The sequence below is a fragment of the Suricata suricatta genome, chromosome 13 (assembly GCF_006229205.1).
Source record: "Suricata suricatta isolate VVHF042 chromosome 13, meerkat_22Aug2017_6uvM2_HiC, whole genome shotgun sequence".
Lineage (NCBI taxonomy): Eukaryota > Metazoa > Chordata > Mammalia > Carnivora > Herpestidae > Suricata > Suricata suricatta.
Window position 1 is genome coordinate 84,720,373 of NC_043712.1, and position 16,592 is coordinate 84,736,964.

General features: G+C 36.8%; 1 protein-coding gene across 7 annotated transcripts in view; it reads left to right on the top strand.

The window, feature by feature from the left end:
• The window catches only part of JAK2 (Janus kinase 2), a 130,890-nt gene that overhangs the window by 58,522 nt on the left and 55,776 nt on the right, over positions 1–16,592 (top strand). For all 7 annotated transcript variants that reach the window (XR_003901874.1, XR_003901873.1, XM_029920248.1 and 4 more), the window contains 2 exons: positions 6,449–6,572; positions 12,854–12,971. Coding sequence is in view for 5 of the 7 variants with exons in the window: in XM_029920248.1 (XP_029776108.1) it covers positions 6,449–6,572; positions 12,854–12,971 (242 nt within the window). In the remaining 2 variants the exon portion in view is untranslated. The remainder of the gene's footprint in view (positions 1–6,448; positions 6,573–12,853; positions 12,972–16,592) is intronic.

Genomic DNA, 16,592 nt, shown 5'->3' on the forward strand with positions numbered 1-16,592 from the left:
GCTCTACACCACCTCTCGCGCCCATGTAGCTGGCCCCTTCAGGAGCATGTGCTGCTGGTCGTCCGAGCCTGTGCAGCGCTTCCTGTGCTCCGCCTGCCGTTACGTAGAATGGCTAAATCCTCCGGTGCATTTGACCTTCTTGATAACTTTGTTACCTCTGTTAAAATCAGAGCTGAATGGAAGTTAAAGTAATGAAAATGGGTTTTACTTGATAAACTATTGTCATAGGGAGGATACTCCACTATAGAAGTGAGCTTGACTCTGAATACAGCCCGAACAAGTAGGGTTTTATGGCCAAGGAACACGATTGGCAGGGACATCGGTGTGAATGGAAAATTACTAAGAGTAAGGGGTTCTGAGTGAACCAGGCCAATATGATTCTTGCTGAACGCAGGCCAGTGTGGTCAGATATCACCTGCAGGATAATAGGGGTGAGGAGTTTGGTTAGATACCAAGGTGGTTTGCTAAATGGACCTAGCAGGATTCTTGCTAAAATTTTATTCTACAAGGAAAAACACGTATGGGTCTGCTTTGGGAGCGTTCAGAAGAGCCTTGATAAAATTTGGTCAAGCAAAGAATATTTTTCATTTCTCCCCTGTACTTCTGGTGTGTGTGTGTGTGTGTGTGTGTGTGTGTGTGATCTTTACTATCGTTGCACTTACCCTTTTGAATTACAGTTCTCCAGTGGCATCTCGAGTTCATCCCCTACAATGTGACATCCTTAAAGTTAGGCACTATTTTTCCTTTTCGTATTTCCTATACCCATTTTGGGCTTATTATAGAATAGGGACTCTGTTAATATTAGTAGTGAAATGATGACTCTTCTTGCTCTAGAATGATATGGAACTGAATCACACTTATGATAATGGTGTGGAAGAGAAGAAGCACGTTTAGATGCTTTCAATAAATAAAAATAACTTGGATTGGGTATGTAGGGAAAGAGAGCTAAAAATGACTGAGGTTTCTGTGAGGCCATATTTTTTTCAATATAATGTATATCTCAAATACATTTCATTGCTTTTTCTTCCTTTCTAGGACAACCCAATTAACATGAGCTGAGAAAAAAATTAGTATTAATATGTAATTGTCATTTTGGAATAAGCTATTGGTGTGACTGAACAGGACTATCAGCACTTCCTTGTGCTGTTTGTTTGCAGGACTGACTTAGCCATTGTTCTTTGACTGTGGATCCCCCTTTCCTGTATGTATGACCCTTTCCTGTTCTGATATCTCTGATTAAGTTATGCAGTCCAATTTGAGGAAACCATTATTCATTATTTTTAAAAATCCTGATGATTCATCAGCAGAAATTCACTTTTCTTGCTTTGTGTGATTACACTGTTGTTTGAAAGTCATGACACTGCTTTTCTTTTAAAAAATACTCCTGTCATCATATGCTAAGAATAATGATTCCATATACAGTTTTGTTTGCATGATTACATTTAACTAAATGCTTTTTGCCAAGGTTCTCTTCCCAGTATTTTCTCTTTTCGAGGCAATCTCATATTAGGTCTACTATGGCCCTTTCCTGGGCTTTTCATTTCCCATCCCGCCTCTTATGTATCCAGAACAGTGACTGTGGGAAGCATATCTAGAGGTGGTACCTTCTAGATAAAAGAAGTAATGTGCACAAGGCACTAAACAGTGAGATTAAGATGCTAACTACTTGATTGATTAGATGATGTTATTCACATTTTCAAGTTTAGAATATTTTTTTAGTGCATAATTAGCCTAGGTCAAAATAGTATTCAGATAAAATAACAATCTCTCAAATTATTTGAATGGCATTATTTCCTCTCATGGTTTGCTAAAGTTCAGAGAATGACAAGCCATCCTCTCTAGTTTATGATTAGTATCTTTCTCTTTTTTTTCCTTCCTTTCCTTTTTTTTTTTTTGACATGGTGGCTTACTGTTTTAATGAATTCTTTTTTAAAAAAGAAGTTTTTCCTCTACTATACTCTTAACTCTCCTTATCCTTCATCCCATCCCAGTAACTGGGGCAGCGACCTCCTGGGTAGCCTCCTATAGCTTTTCCATGATCGCATGACATACGGAAACACCATCCCCTACCTCCTCTACACACACTCATTAGGACTGAGAGGTTATTAGTTTATAAAGCAATCATATTGTATGCTTCTTTTTATTATATGAAAACATGCATTATGAAAAATCTATTCAAGCCAGGTACTTTTGCACTAGTAACTAAATCTTTTTGTTTATTTTCCTAGTATTCCACTCCATGGGTTGTACTACCGTAATGTTTTCATATTTTTGGTTCTTGAGTTTACATTTTATTACTACTTTACTCTACTTTTAGGAGTACATTGCTTGCTTGAACATTTATTTTAAATTTTTATTGACATTGATTTTTCAAAATTATACAGAGAATGCTTTCTTAGAATCTATTCCAAGAGACATTTCTAGCAATCATGTAACACGGCCTCTCTTTACTACCATCCTATCAGCCCTAGGTGCTGTCCCTCTTGTTTTTGCCAGTTGAATGGGTATAAAGTGATATCACATAATTTTAACTCATTTTCTTCAATACTAGGTATTACTATTCTCTCACATGTTTATTAATTATTTTTAATGGTTATTAACAATTTATTTGCTGTATTGTGATTAATTTACATCAACTTTTTTGCCATTTTCACTTCTTTATTTTGCTTTCAATTTTTATTTTTTGTTATAAAATACTTCAAGTAATACTTCACATGGAAAAATATATAGCACTGTAGTCACCACACAACTTTTCAAATATATCATTTTGCCATTTTCAGATTTTTCTCTGATTCATTATTATGAAGAATTACATTTTTCCAATTCAGCTATCTCTGCTATTTATAGGATAAAGAACTTTTGCGGGGGACCAGCCCACACACCAGAGTCTAAGGTCTCTGAGTAGGGGGTTGGTGTCAGCGAAATATCTATAAGAAAGAACACAGACAACATGAATGGTGGAAGAGACCACACTTTACTGTGAAACTTAGTGTCTTATATACCATAGGTGATTACATCTTTCTTTGAATGATTATATTGTTTGTAACTTCTTAGGAATCACATGTTTCAGAAAGGATCATTGTTTTCACGGAAGAGAGAACAGAAAATTAAAGACAGAAATGGAGTACAATACAGAAGATCAAAAAACATAATTTATCACTAAAAATACATCAGCGGGAGTCTTATTTTGCGTACATAGTGTAATATTAACTGAAACTTATGACAAGGCTATTTTTCTTTAAAGGTTAACAATAGTCTGTGAGTAAGGTGCCTCTAACCAGGGAGGACGTTTCAATAAGAAAGTCTGCCCATTTACTGAAACCGCAATTACCAAGTGGCATGAATAATAGGAGAACTAACTCCAGTCCCTGATCCATTTAGGTCAAGCAGTCAAGCACACACATTTTCAAGTAGGGGAAGCAGGGTCCCAAAGGCCACACAGCACTTCTGGCTGGATGGGCCCCAACAAACTTTATCTTAGTTTTATTTAATTTTTTATTTTTTAAGAATCATTGTAGGATTTGGTTTGCTATTTAAAATATTTCGGATTTTTGTATCTGTTTTGGTAAGTGAGACGATTTGATTATGATGTCTGGCTGGTTTGGGGATCTTGGTAAACTAAACTTACAAGGTGTATGAGTTTCCCTGTGCTCTTTTTCTGTTCTCAGTAATAGTATACTGAAGATTGGAGTTATCTTTCATCTTTGGTTGAACTCATATAAATTTCATCTGGGCTTCATGGTGGTTTTTCCTTTCTTCTTATTCCCTCTTTCTCTTTCCTCTTTCCTCTTCCTTTTTTCTCCTTTATTTTTGTAAGTAGATAGATTATTTATTTAATGGTTCTAGTTCTTTTGAGGTTTTTAATTCTTTTCTGAAAAATTTTTAAAGAAGTGTTTATTTATTTATTCTGAGAGAAAGAGACAGAGTACAAACAGGGGAGGGATAGAGAGAGACAGAGGCACAGAGTCTGAAGCAGGCTCCAGGCGCTGAGCTGTCAGCCCAGAACTCAACGGATGGCTCAAAGTCATGAACCGTGAGATCATGACCTGAGCCGAAGTTGGATGCTCAGCTGTCTGAGCCACCCAGGCGCCCCTGTAGTTTTTCATTTTTGAATCCAGTTTTTAAAGTTACATAGTGATTTTATTTATTTATTTATTTATTTATTTATTTATTTACATTTAGATAATGCTTCATCAATAATAATCAATGAGTAATTATCAAAATTTATTTGAACTTCACCTTTCCAGAAAGAAGTAGGAGCATTCTTAAAACTCAAAGGCATCAATGATGGGTCATTCAGCACCTCATCTAATTTTTCCCTTTCACACTCAAACTTATAAAACTTGCTTTTTGACTAGAATGATGTTGAAACTAGAAAAATATAAATATGTCAATATTTTTAATATCAACTTGATCACTTTAATATGCACATATTATCAAGTAATTCACCAATAATATGATTCAAATTAAAAATTCTCTTCATACTTAAAAAAAATACATAGTGATTTTAAAGTTGTCTGTCTATATTTTAAAATCTATTGGCATTGTTTATTTTCTTTCTGTCTTCATAACCTGTAATTATACTTTATAAAACATTTTAATGTTTTTAAATGTTAATTTTCGAGAGGGGCACAGCATGAGTGGGGGAAGGCAGAGAGAGAGACAGGGAGATACAGACTCTGAAGCAGGCCTCACTTTTCATCACAGAGCCCAATGTTGGATGGGCCTTGAAGTCATGAACTGCAGGATCGTGACCTGAGCCGAAGTTGGACACTTAACCGACTGAGCCACCCAGGCACTCCAGTTATACCTTTAAAAAATCATTAGTGTTTATTTGTGGGGGTTTATCTTGATCAGATTTGACAAAGGCTTATTTAGCTTTTATTTTCTTGATTCTCTTTATTGAATCTTTATTCTGTTAACTTCCACTCTGTCACATTTTCAGCTGGCTTCTAGATTATTCTGTTTTTTTTTTTAGTGTATTGAGTTAGATAACTTAGATAATTTTTTATCTTCTGATATAATCAGGTTAATGCTATAATTTTCCCTCTTAAATATCACTTTAGCTATATTACATAATTCTTAGTACATGTTATTAATTATTCATTATAAATACACTTTAAAAAAATTTTTTTTTATGTCTTTTATTTATTTTTGAGAGACAGAGAGAGTGCGAGCAGGGGAGGGTCAGAGAGAGAGGGAGACACAGAATCCGAAGCAGGCTCCAGGCTCCGAGCTAGCTGTCAGCACAGAGCCCGGCTCGAACCCACGAACTGCGAGATCATGACCTGAGCCGAAGCCGGCCGCTTAACCGACTGAGCCACCCAGGCGCCCCTATAAATACACTTTAATTTCTGTTATAATTTCTCCTATAATCTTTGAGATAATAAGAAATATGTGCAAATACAAGAATGAATGCAAGAATACAGTTTAAGAGTTGTTGTGGAATACTGTTTTTATATGTAACTTACTGAAATTATTACATTTCTTAACCAACTGAGCCACCCAGGCACCCTGAAATTATTACATTTCTATGAGTAAACAGTTGTGTTGATAATTTAAATGAAAATTGTATATCTTTATTGTCAGTGTGTTGAGTTGGTGTCATTTTTGTCTACCATGGAAAAGAATGAAAACATTACTAGAATAAAAATACATTTGTTTTTGTGAGGCTTATGTTTTCAAATATATAGGATTAAGTATGATAACTAACTTGAATTAAAAATTTTTTAAATTTTTTAAGTATTCATTTCTGATTTAGTTGAAGTGTGGTTAGAGACCATGGTGATTATTCTCTGACACTTTGGAGACTTGTTCTTAGACTCCAAAAGATTGGGATATGTATGTGTGTGTATGTGTGCATGTTCTATGTGTGCTGGGAAATAACGTCATTATTTAATTGTGTGGCTTTTTGTTTCATATGTTTTCATAACAAAGTCTTCAAACCTTTGTTAATGTGCCTTCGAAAATATCTTTGAAAAAATCATATACCCTTGCAGTTTAAGGTGACATTTAAATTTTTTTCCTTGTAAGTTTAAAAAGTGCAGAAAATATAGTTACGAGTGCACTGTGTAAAGTTGACATTTAAAAGTAAAACTGTTGTGCTGTTCTCTTTAAAGTATTCAAGGACTTCCAAATAATTTAATTGATGCCTTCATTATTAATTTAAACACACACAAATTTGAATCAGCCTTTCTGTGCAAGACAACTAAAAAAATCGGATAAAATGTTTTTAAAAATCTGCTTGAAAGCATCCCAGCAATCGTATTTTAAAATGTAGGGGAAAAGATTAAATTAAGAATTCAGTTGTAAGTCATGCTGAGCCAAAGGGTGTCCGCTGCTACTGTATCTGTGCTGAGTTGTTGTTTCAACCCCATTACAAATTATAGTTGTTATAAAAAGGTACTGGTTGCTCTCTGTAATCATTTCTCTTTTACCTCTTTCCTAGGAATCACACCTGTGTATCATAGTATGTTTGCTTTAATGAGTGAAGCAGAAAGGATCTGGTATCCGCCCAACCATGTCTTCCATATAGATGACTCAACCAGGCACAGCGTACTCTACAGGATAAGGTACTTTCTGCAATACAGCGATTTAGTGGTTAAAGGGCAAAGTGAGAGAAATTATCAAGTATATATACACATACGTGTTATATATATTTAGGTTTTTTTATTGTGAGTGGGGGAAGGACTAGGGACGGGGGAGAGAGAATCCTAAGCAGGCTCCACGCTTGGCATAGAGTCCAACCCGGGGCTTGATCTCAGGACTGCGAGATCACAAGCTGAGCCCGTCTCGAGTCAGACACTCAGCTGACTGAGCCCCCCAGGCATCCCCAAGCATATTTTTAAATTGCAGAGTACTTAATAACAGGGACCAGAACTTCATTTAAGACTTTTTCTCTGCTGGAGTAAGTGTTTATAAATGTTTTTTCACTGGAATCCTCTGAGTTTTTCTGGTGGGATGCTACTTTATCACTTACGATTATAATTAAGTTCTAAAAAGGATGTGAATGTTCTTTACTGACAAAATCCTGAATGTTTGGAATATTGTTAGTTTCCCAGGAAGTTTAATATTGTGTGCAATAAAATGTAGTCTCCCCCCTCTTTTTAATAATTTTTTGAGTGGGGCACTTGGGTGGCTCTTTCAGTTAAGTGTCCAACTTCAGCTCAGGTCATGATCTCACAGTCTATGAGTTTGAGGCCTGCATCCAACTCTGTGCTGACAGTTCAGAGCCTGAAGCCTGCTTGGGATTCTGTCTTCCTCCCTTTCTCTCTGCCCTCCCCATTTGTGTTCTCTCTCAAAAATAAGCAAATCACCTTTAAAAAATATATAATATTTTCAGAGTTGAAGTGGAGGAACGGTGTGATTTCGCCAATGTGTATTTGTAGCTACAACTTACTAATTTATTTCATAATTTTCTGCTCAAAATGATAAAGCAAAGAAATATGTTTGATCTGTGGCTCTTATGAAATAGATTGTTTCCATGTGGAGTTGGTGTTGCATAGTAAGAAAAAAGCACGTCGACTCATTGAGGCGCCTGGGTGGCTCAGTCAGTTAAGTGTCAGACTTCAGCTCAGGTCATCATCTCACAGTTTGTGAGTTCGAGCCCCGCATCGGGCTCTGTGCTGACAGCTCAGAGCCTGGAGCCTGCTTTAGATTCTTAGTCTCCCTTTCTCTCTGCCCTTCCCGTGCTCATAGTCTGTCTCTCTCTGTCTCAAAAATAAACAAACATTAAAAAAAAAAAAACAAAAAAAAAGGAAAGAGAAAGAAGCCTTAAGAAGCCTTAAAAAACGAAGGTTTAGGAGAGACATCCTTACCATGGAAAAGGTTAAAGAGTATTTACCAAGAGCAAATAATATTCTCAAATGGTAAGAGGTTAGAAGCAGTCTTTGAAAAATCACAAACAAGATAAAAAACAAGAATAGCCACCACCATTGCTTCTATTTAGGATTTTAGTGGAATTCTTAGCAAATACCCTAAGACAAAAATAGATAAAATGTTTAATAAATGAGAACAAAGAAGCAAAGAGTCACTATTTGGAGATGTTATGATTGTTAACATAGAAAATGTAAACAATTTTATAGACCTCGATAATAGGCATTCAGCAGAATGCTAAGTCTATGTGATCAGTGCATTAAGAAATCAACTCTTTCTGGAGCATTTGGTGCCTTAGTTGGATGGTTCAGTTGGCTAAATGTCTCCCTCTTGATTTTTTTTGTTTTCTTGACTCTTGATTTTTAATGGGCTCGAGACTCCCCGCTGGACATGTAGCCTGTGTGAGGTTCTCTCCCCGACCTCCTTCTGCCCCTCTTTCTCACTTGCACGTGTGTGCTCTCTCTCTCTCTTTCCCTCTCTCTCTCTCTCTCACTCACTCAAAATAAATAAATGAACATTAAAAAAATCAACTATTTGTATACACCATGAACAAACAGAAAAGAGGTCATTTAAAATAACAACTAGTAGCAACAAAAAATGCCAAGTACCTAGGACTAAGTCCATCCAAGTAAGATATTTATGCAGGTTTTAAGACCTTACAAAATTGTATTAGTTATATTTATTTATTATTTTTTTTTAATTTTTAAAAAATTTTTTGAGAGAGCGTGATTAGGGGAGAGGTAGAGAGATGGGGAGACAGAGGAAATGAAATGGGCTCTATGCTCACAGCAGCAGGCCCGATGTGGGGCTCAATCTCATGAACTGCGAGATCATGAGAACTGAGCCACACAGGTGTCCCCAAAGTCGAATATGTAGAAGAAGCATGTTAACATGCTACATATGATTGACAAAATATCAAAATCTTACAGAGGGTATTTCTTACTACTTTCTGTAATGACTGTACCTTCTGCAGTTAATAAGTGTATCTTTTGATTTAACATTGTCTGTAGAGCAGAGGTCTACAATCTTTTTCTGAAAAGGCCAGTAGTAACTGTTTTAGGCTTTGAAGGCTGTTTTAACTATGCAGCTCTGTTATGATAGTGTGAAAGCAGCCATCAATAATAAGTAAATGAATGGGCATGATGGTGTTCCAGTAAAACTTTATTTATAAAAACTCACAGTGGACCAGAATTTGCTGACTTCTTCTAAAGAATTAAAAATTGCTACCCTTACCAAGTTTGTGAATTTCTCCTATTCTTTAAAAAATTTTTTTTAAACATTTATTTATTTTTGAGAGATAGAAAGAGACAGAGCATGAGCAGGGGAAGGGCAGAGGGAGAGGGAGACACAGAATTGAAGCAGGCTCCAGGCTCTGAGCTGTCAGCACAGAGCCTGATTTAGGGCTTAAACTCATGAACTGCAAGATCACAACCTGAGTCGAAGTCAGATGCTTTACTGACTGAGCCACCCATGTGCTCCAAAATGCCTTGTTTTAAATGTTTATTTATTTTGAGAGCAGGACGCTCAACCAACAGAACCACCCAGGTGCCCCACCCCCCAACTTAAAATGAATCATAGACCTAAATTTAAGAGCTAAAACTTTAAAACTCTTAGAAGACAATATAGGAGTAAATCTGTGTACTTAGCATATGCAGAGGTTTCTTTAGTCTGGCACCAGAAGCTCAAGCAACAAAAGAAAAATATGTTAATTGGGATTCATCAAAATATATGTTTGTGCATCAAAGGATGGTGTCAGGAATGAAAAGATGGGGATGCCTGGCTGGCTCAGTTGAGCATCTGATTGTTGATTGGCTCAGGTCATGATCTCATAGTCTGAGATCGAGCCCTGTGTTGGTCTCTGTGCTGATAGAATGGAGCCTGCTTGGGATGCTCGCTCTCGCGCTCTCTCTCTCTCTCTCCCTCCCCACCTCTCCCTCACTCACATGTGTGCTTGCTCGTGCTCTCTCAAAAATAAATAAACTTTAAAAAAAAAAGAATGTGAAAAGACAGCCCACCAAATGGAAGAAAATGTTTGTAACTTAAATATCTGATAAAGGTCTTATATTTGGAATACATAAGGAACTTTTTTAATGTTTATTTGTTGATTTTGAGAGAGAGAGGGAGAGAATCTCAAGCAGGCACCACACTAAGAGCATGGAGCCTGACTTCGGGCTCTGTCCCATGAACTGTGAGATCATATCCTGAACAGAAATCAAGAGTCATGCTTAACCAACTGAGCCACCCAGGCACCCCTGGAATACATAAAGAATTCTTAACAGTTCAATAGTAGTGTGACAGATAACTCAGTGAAAATATGGGCAAAGGATTTGAATAGATATTTTTCTAAATAAGACATACAGATAGCCAGTAAGCACATAAAAAGATGCTCAACATCATCATTCTTTAGAGAAATGTAAATCAGAAACACGACAGGCTACCAGTTCACCCATTAGGATGACAAAGATATAAAAGATGGACAATCACAAGTTGTTACGAATTTGTCAAATTATTACTTATTAAATAGGGCACGGGGTGCTGGATGGTGAGCCATGCTTCAACAGCAGAGCACAAGAGAAATTGAAATAGAAAAGTTTATTACTCAAAGCTTCTGGAGAAAGTATCCAGCATGCCTTGAGGGCCACATGGGGAGATCAAGGCAGGGTACAGAGAGAGACACATAGGACCCAGGGCACATGGCTTTCCTAGGGTCTGTGGGTAGAGTGCTTTGGGGTTCCTTGGCCTAGGCTCAGTTTGGTCAATTCAAGCCAAAAGAGCTCGTCTTTGGTAAGCTACATGGGAGTCTTATAGAAGGGGCTGCTATGGGTAGGGGCTGGAAAACGGGAGAGTGTTGATCACAAATGTGTTGGAGAAGTTGTATCAGAAACTGACATTTGCTTGTGACTCAGTGGGCTGTTGTCTAGGACATGCACTGGCATGAAGGGACTAGTGTCAGTTTAAGGTCACTGCAAGACTCTTGGCTAAACAAAATGGATGCCAAGTCAGCAGTCACAAAGACCAGCTTAGCTAAACTCTCCACGTGTTGTCAAGGATCTGAACCATCGGGACGCTCATATGTTGCTGTTGGAGATGTAAACTCGTGCAGCCACTTTTTAAAACAGTTTGTTTCCCAAAAAGATGAATGTAGCGCACACACACACACACACACACACACACGCACACACACACGTACGTACGGTTCATAGCAGCCTTATCCATAATAGCAAAAAGATGGAAACAACTCAAATGCTCATCAAGTGATGAATGAAGAAACAGAATGTGGTTTATCCATACAACCGAATATTAACTGGGCAATGGAAGGGAATGAAGTACTAGTATTTGCTGTAATGTAGACAGTCCTTGAAAATATTATGCTCAGTGAAAGGAGGTAGAAAAGGCCACATATTATACAATTCCATTCATATGAAATGTTCAGAACAGGCAAATTTATAGAGATAGACTAGTGGTAACTTTGGGGTGGGGGTAGTTGAGGTGATTCGGGGATGACTGCTGGTAGATCGGGAGTTTCTTTTACGGGGGATGAAAATGTTCTAAAATTAGATTGTGGGTCGTTTGTACAATGCTTCAGATATACTAAAAACATTTTGAATTGTATGCTTAAAGTAAACTTTAAGGTTTATGTATTATTTCTCAGTAAAGGTGTAAATAAAGCAATATGGAATATTCTTTGTTTCTTTGGAGGACAAGTTTCATTCACTCACTCATTTGTACTGAAGTGTTGCTGACATAGTGTGTTAGTTTCTGGTACACAGCGTAGTGACTTGGCGGGTCTTTACGTGGCAAGCCTAGAGGTCATCTGTCACCACTACCAGGTTTTTTTTCTCCGTTAGTCTGTTTCTTTTTTACATTTTAATTCATTTGTTTCACTTTTTAGGTTGCACATAGAAGTGAAATATGGTATTATTGGTCTTTGTGTGACTTCTTTCAGCTAGCATAATACCTTTTAGACCTCCAATGTTGTTGTGAATGGCAACATTTCGTTCTTTTTTACTGCTGAGTAATACTCCATAGTGCATATACACCACACTTTATTTGTTCGTCTGTTGATGGACACTTGGGCTGCTTCCGGATCTTGGCTATTGTAAATTACGCTGCAGTAAGTGTAGGGGTGCCTGTATCATTTCAAATTAGTGTTTTCATTTTCTTCAGATAAATACCCAGTTGTGGAATTACTGGGTTGTATGGTATTTCTACTTTTAGTATTTTGAGAACCTGCATACTGTTTTCCCTCGTGGCTGTTAGAATCCTTCCAACAGTGCCTGGAGGGTCTCTTTTCTCCACATCTTTGCCAGCACTTGTTATTTCTTGTCTTTTTGATACTAGCCATTCTGATTGGTGTGAAGTGGTATCCTATGGTGATAGCCTCCATTTCCTAAAAGAAGAAGCCATTATTTGTTTTCACACCAGTTAGTATTTTCAGATTCCTCTGCTGATATCACTGGATTAATATTAAAAATTTTTTGTTACTATTTTATTTCTATGTTTTTCTGTTTCCTATTGCTTTTGCATTCTGTGCATAGAAGCAAGAAGCATAGGGGCACCTGGCTGGCTCAATCGGTTAAGTGTCCAACTCTGGATTTTGACTCAGTCATGATCTCACCAGGTTGTGGGACCCTGCTTTGCAATTCTCTCTCTCTCTGTCTCTCTCTCTCTCTGTCTCTCTCTCTTCCTCTCCCACCAACACACACACACTCACTCACTCTCTCTCTCAACAAACAGACAAACTATTAAAACAATCAGACAGCTTATTGATTTTACACTTAAGTTTCTTATGTTTTTTTGTCTATATTATTATCATGGTCTTACCCATATTTTCTTTTGTCCATACCTTGTATTTAACACTGTTAGCTATGTTTTCTGATTAGGGGATGATACCTTTCAGTGTGCTGGAAGTAGTTATATGTACATAGTATGTTTATATTTGAACTACTTGGAGGCTGACTGATGTTCTGTCTTGCAGATTTTACTTTCCTTACTGGTATTGTAATGGCAGCAACAGAACCTATCGGCACGGAGTAGCTCGAGGTGCTGAAGCTCCTCTTCTTGACGACTTGGTCATGTCTTACCTCTTTGCTCAGGTATCATATTATCTTACTTGTAAACGTGTTAAAGGATAAGAATCTTGCTGTGCTCTGCAGCTCAGCAGGGAAATCTTCATGTCTGGGGAAATTGGTGTTCTGTCGTGCCGAGCAGGCACAGAAAGTAACAAAATTGAGTCTTCTTATCACTAGTTCTGAATCCCATAATTTGTAAATAATACATAAATAATAGAGGTTCCCTTAGTTAGCCCTTTTGAATTTTTTAATTTTTTCTAGTGCTTTAGGACATTTTAAGGATTTCACAAAGTGCAGATTGAGTTATATCACATGATTCATGTAGATATAAGTGCCTGAAATATATGACACTAAGATTTATTTAGAGGAAGAAAAAACTTTTCATTCCTGAACAATTTCAGTCTTCAATAGTGGGTAATAAAATGTAAAGAAAAGTAGGGACCCATATAAAAGTGAGTTATCAGTAGTCTATTTAGTTCCTCTGAGAGGATGGCTAGATGTTGGTACTTGATCTGATAGCTCTGTTTTAGTTATTTGTTCACTGATACTGTTATATTAAACTTTCGTTGTGTTTTTGAACATTTTTTATGCTTTCTTATTGTCACTTTAATTTAAATAATAATTGAAATGTTCTGTCATTAAATAACTTCTGTTTTTATGTGTACAAGATTGAGGATTATAAACTAAAGAAAAAATATATGAGTGCTTCTGTGGAAAGATATGCTCTTGTTACTTCCAAGATGTCAGATTAAAGAGTTCTGAAGCAGATTTGCACAGATCCTTCTGGCTCACATTTCTTTTTAGTTAACATACGGTATAGCATTGGATTCAGGACTGGATTAAAACCCAGTGATGAATCACTTACATATGTCACCCAGGGCTCATCCCAGCAAGTGCCCTCCTTAACGCCCATCCCCTATTTAGCCAATCCCCACCCACCCACTTCCCCTCCAGCAACCCTCAGCCTGCTCTCTGTATTTAAAAGTCTCTTATAGTTTACCTTCTTCTCCTTTTATCTTATTTTTCCTTCCCTTCCCTTAAGTTCATCTGTTTTATTTCTTAAATTCCATGAGTAAAATTGTATATCTTTCTCTGACTTATATCACTTAGCATAATACACTCTAGTTCCATCCACGTTATTGCATATGACAAGATTTCATCCAATTTGAACGCCAAGTAATATTCCATGTGTGTGTATACATGTGTGTGTATGTATGTGTGTGTGTGTGTGTGTGTCACGTCTTCTTTATCCATTCATCAGTCAGTGAACACTTGGGCTTTCTCCATAATTCGGCTGTTATCAATAGTGCTGCTATAAACATTGGGGTGCGTTTGCTCATAGCTCATGTGTCTAAGATATCTAAGAAGCCTGGTTCAGTTTGTGAGCAAGAAATTGAAAGATATTTCTCTTTTGGGTTATGAGAACAAACAACTTTCTCTAAATTCTGGTAAAATATACTTAATAAAATTACCATTTTAACCATTTTTACATGGACAAATTAGTGGCATTAAAGTATACTCACATTATTGTGCAACCATCGCCATCATTCGTTCTTAGAACATTTTTCATCTCCCTAGACGGAAACTTCATACCTGTTAAACAAGGAATCTTATTGAATGCCCCACGCCCTCTGGCCCCTGGCAACTACCTTTTTGCTTTCTGTCTCTGTGAGTTTGCCTATTCTGGGTGCCTCATATAAGTGGTATTATACAGCATTCCCTCTCTTATGACTGACTTATTTGTCTTAGCATAATGTCCCCAAGCTCATCCATGTCATAGCAGATGTCAGAATTCCCTTTAAGGGTGACTTTGTATCCCATTGTATAAACCACATTTTGTTTATCCATTGGTCTGTTAATATTTGGTTGCTTCCACCTTTTGGCTCCTATGAATAATACTGCTATGAACATAGGTATACCGATATTTGAGATCCTGCTTTCAATTCCTTTGGATATATATCCAGAAGTAGAATTATTATATGGTCATTCTATTTTTAATTTTTTTGAGGAACCGCTACACTGGTTTCTATGGCAGCTGCAACGTTTCACATTCCACCAGCAGTGCACAGGGATTCCGATTTCTCCACAGCCTCACTAGCACTTGCCTTCTGGTTTTTTGTAAGAGACGTTCTGATGGATGTAAAGGGATATCTCACTGGGGTTTTGGTTTGCATTTCCCTAATGATTAGTGATATTGAGCATTTTTCTTATGCTTTTTGGACACTTGTACATCTTCTTTGAGGAAACTTCTATTTGTGTCCTTTGCCCATTTTTTTAATCAGGTTGTTGTCAAGCTGTAAGTGTTCGTAATATATTCTGGATATTAACCCCCATCAGCCATATGATTTGCAGATCTTTTCTCCCATTCTGTCTTCTACCTTTCACATCTCTTGATGTGTCCTGTGTTGCTCACAAGTTTTTAATTTTGATGTAATCTGATTCTTCTTCTTTTATTTACCTGTGCTTTTGGTGTCATGTCTAAGAAATCACTACCAAATCAATATCACGAAGCTTTCCCCCTATATTTTCTTGTAAGCGTTTTATTGTTTTAGCTCTTATGTGCTTATGTTTAGATCTTTGATTCATTTTGAGTTAACTTTTATCGATGGTGGAAGGTAAAGACTCAATTTCATTCTTTTGCATGTGGATATGCAGTTTTTCCAGCACCATTTGTTGAAAAAACTGTGTCTTTCTCCATTGAATGATTTTGGTGCTCTTGTCAAAAATGATTTGACCACCACCCAGCTTTTATATAGCTTCCTCTGTTTCAGTAGTCATTAGGAAAAGAGAGAGAGAGAGGCTTTTGAGACTAGATCCTGTGAGGTTATAACTTTATGTTTCTTTTATAATGATATCACTTGTGCTATGGAACTGGTTTTATTTTGGTGATTAAAAAGACAGTTTTCCTAAGCTGTTTATTCAGCTGCTTTCCCCTAGTATCAATACTGTGATATCTCAACTTATGATCTAGAAAAAATATTGATGGTTTCTAATTTTGTCTTCCTAGGAAGGATTTTCTTACCTAGCACAGCGAAATGATTTCACAATAGAATCCTAAATTTTATCTAGGTAATAAATACCACATGTAATTTTCTAATTCTAAATGTTTCTATTTCTCTAAATTTGTGCCCAGAAAATACATAAGGTAGTAATTAACTTATCCAGATCATATTGATATCTGGTTAGATTATATCCATATTATAGATGAAATAAAGCAGATTTGACTGGTGATATCATCAGAGTATAAGATTATGTTGATATTTTTAAATAACTAAAATAATTCAGCTAAAGTATAAAGTATGTAAGATCTTACTATAGAAGGATAGTTTTGCTGGGGCACCTGGGTGGCTCCGTTGGTTATGTGTCTGACTTTGGCTCAGGTCATGATCTCACAGTTTGTGGGTTCAAGGTCCAAGTTGGGCTCTGTAGTAACAACTCAGAGCCTGGAGCCTGCTTCGGATTCTGTGTCTCCCTTGCTGTCTGCCCCTCTTCTGCTTGTGCTCAGTCTCTCTGTCTCTCAAAAATAAATAAACATTAAAAAATATTTTTAAAAAGATAGATTTGGGAAAGGTAAGCCAATAAAAGCCAAAAATTAGACGTTCCTTTTAGATGCATTTTCTTCAGAGGGTGGCTTTTTTTTTTTTT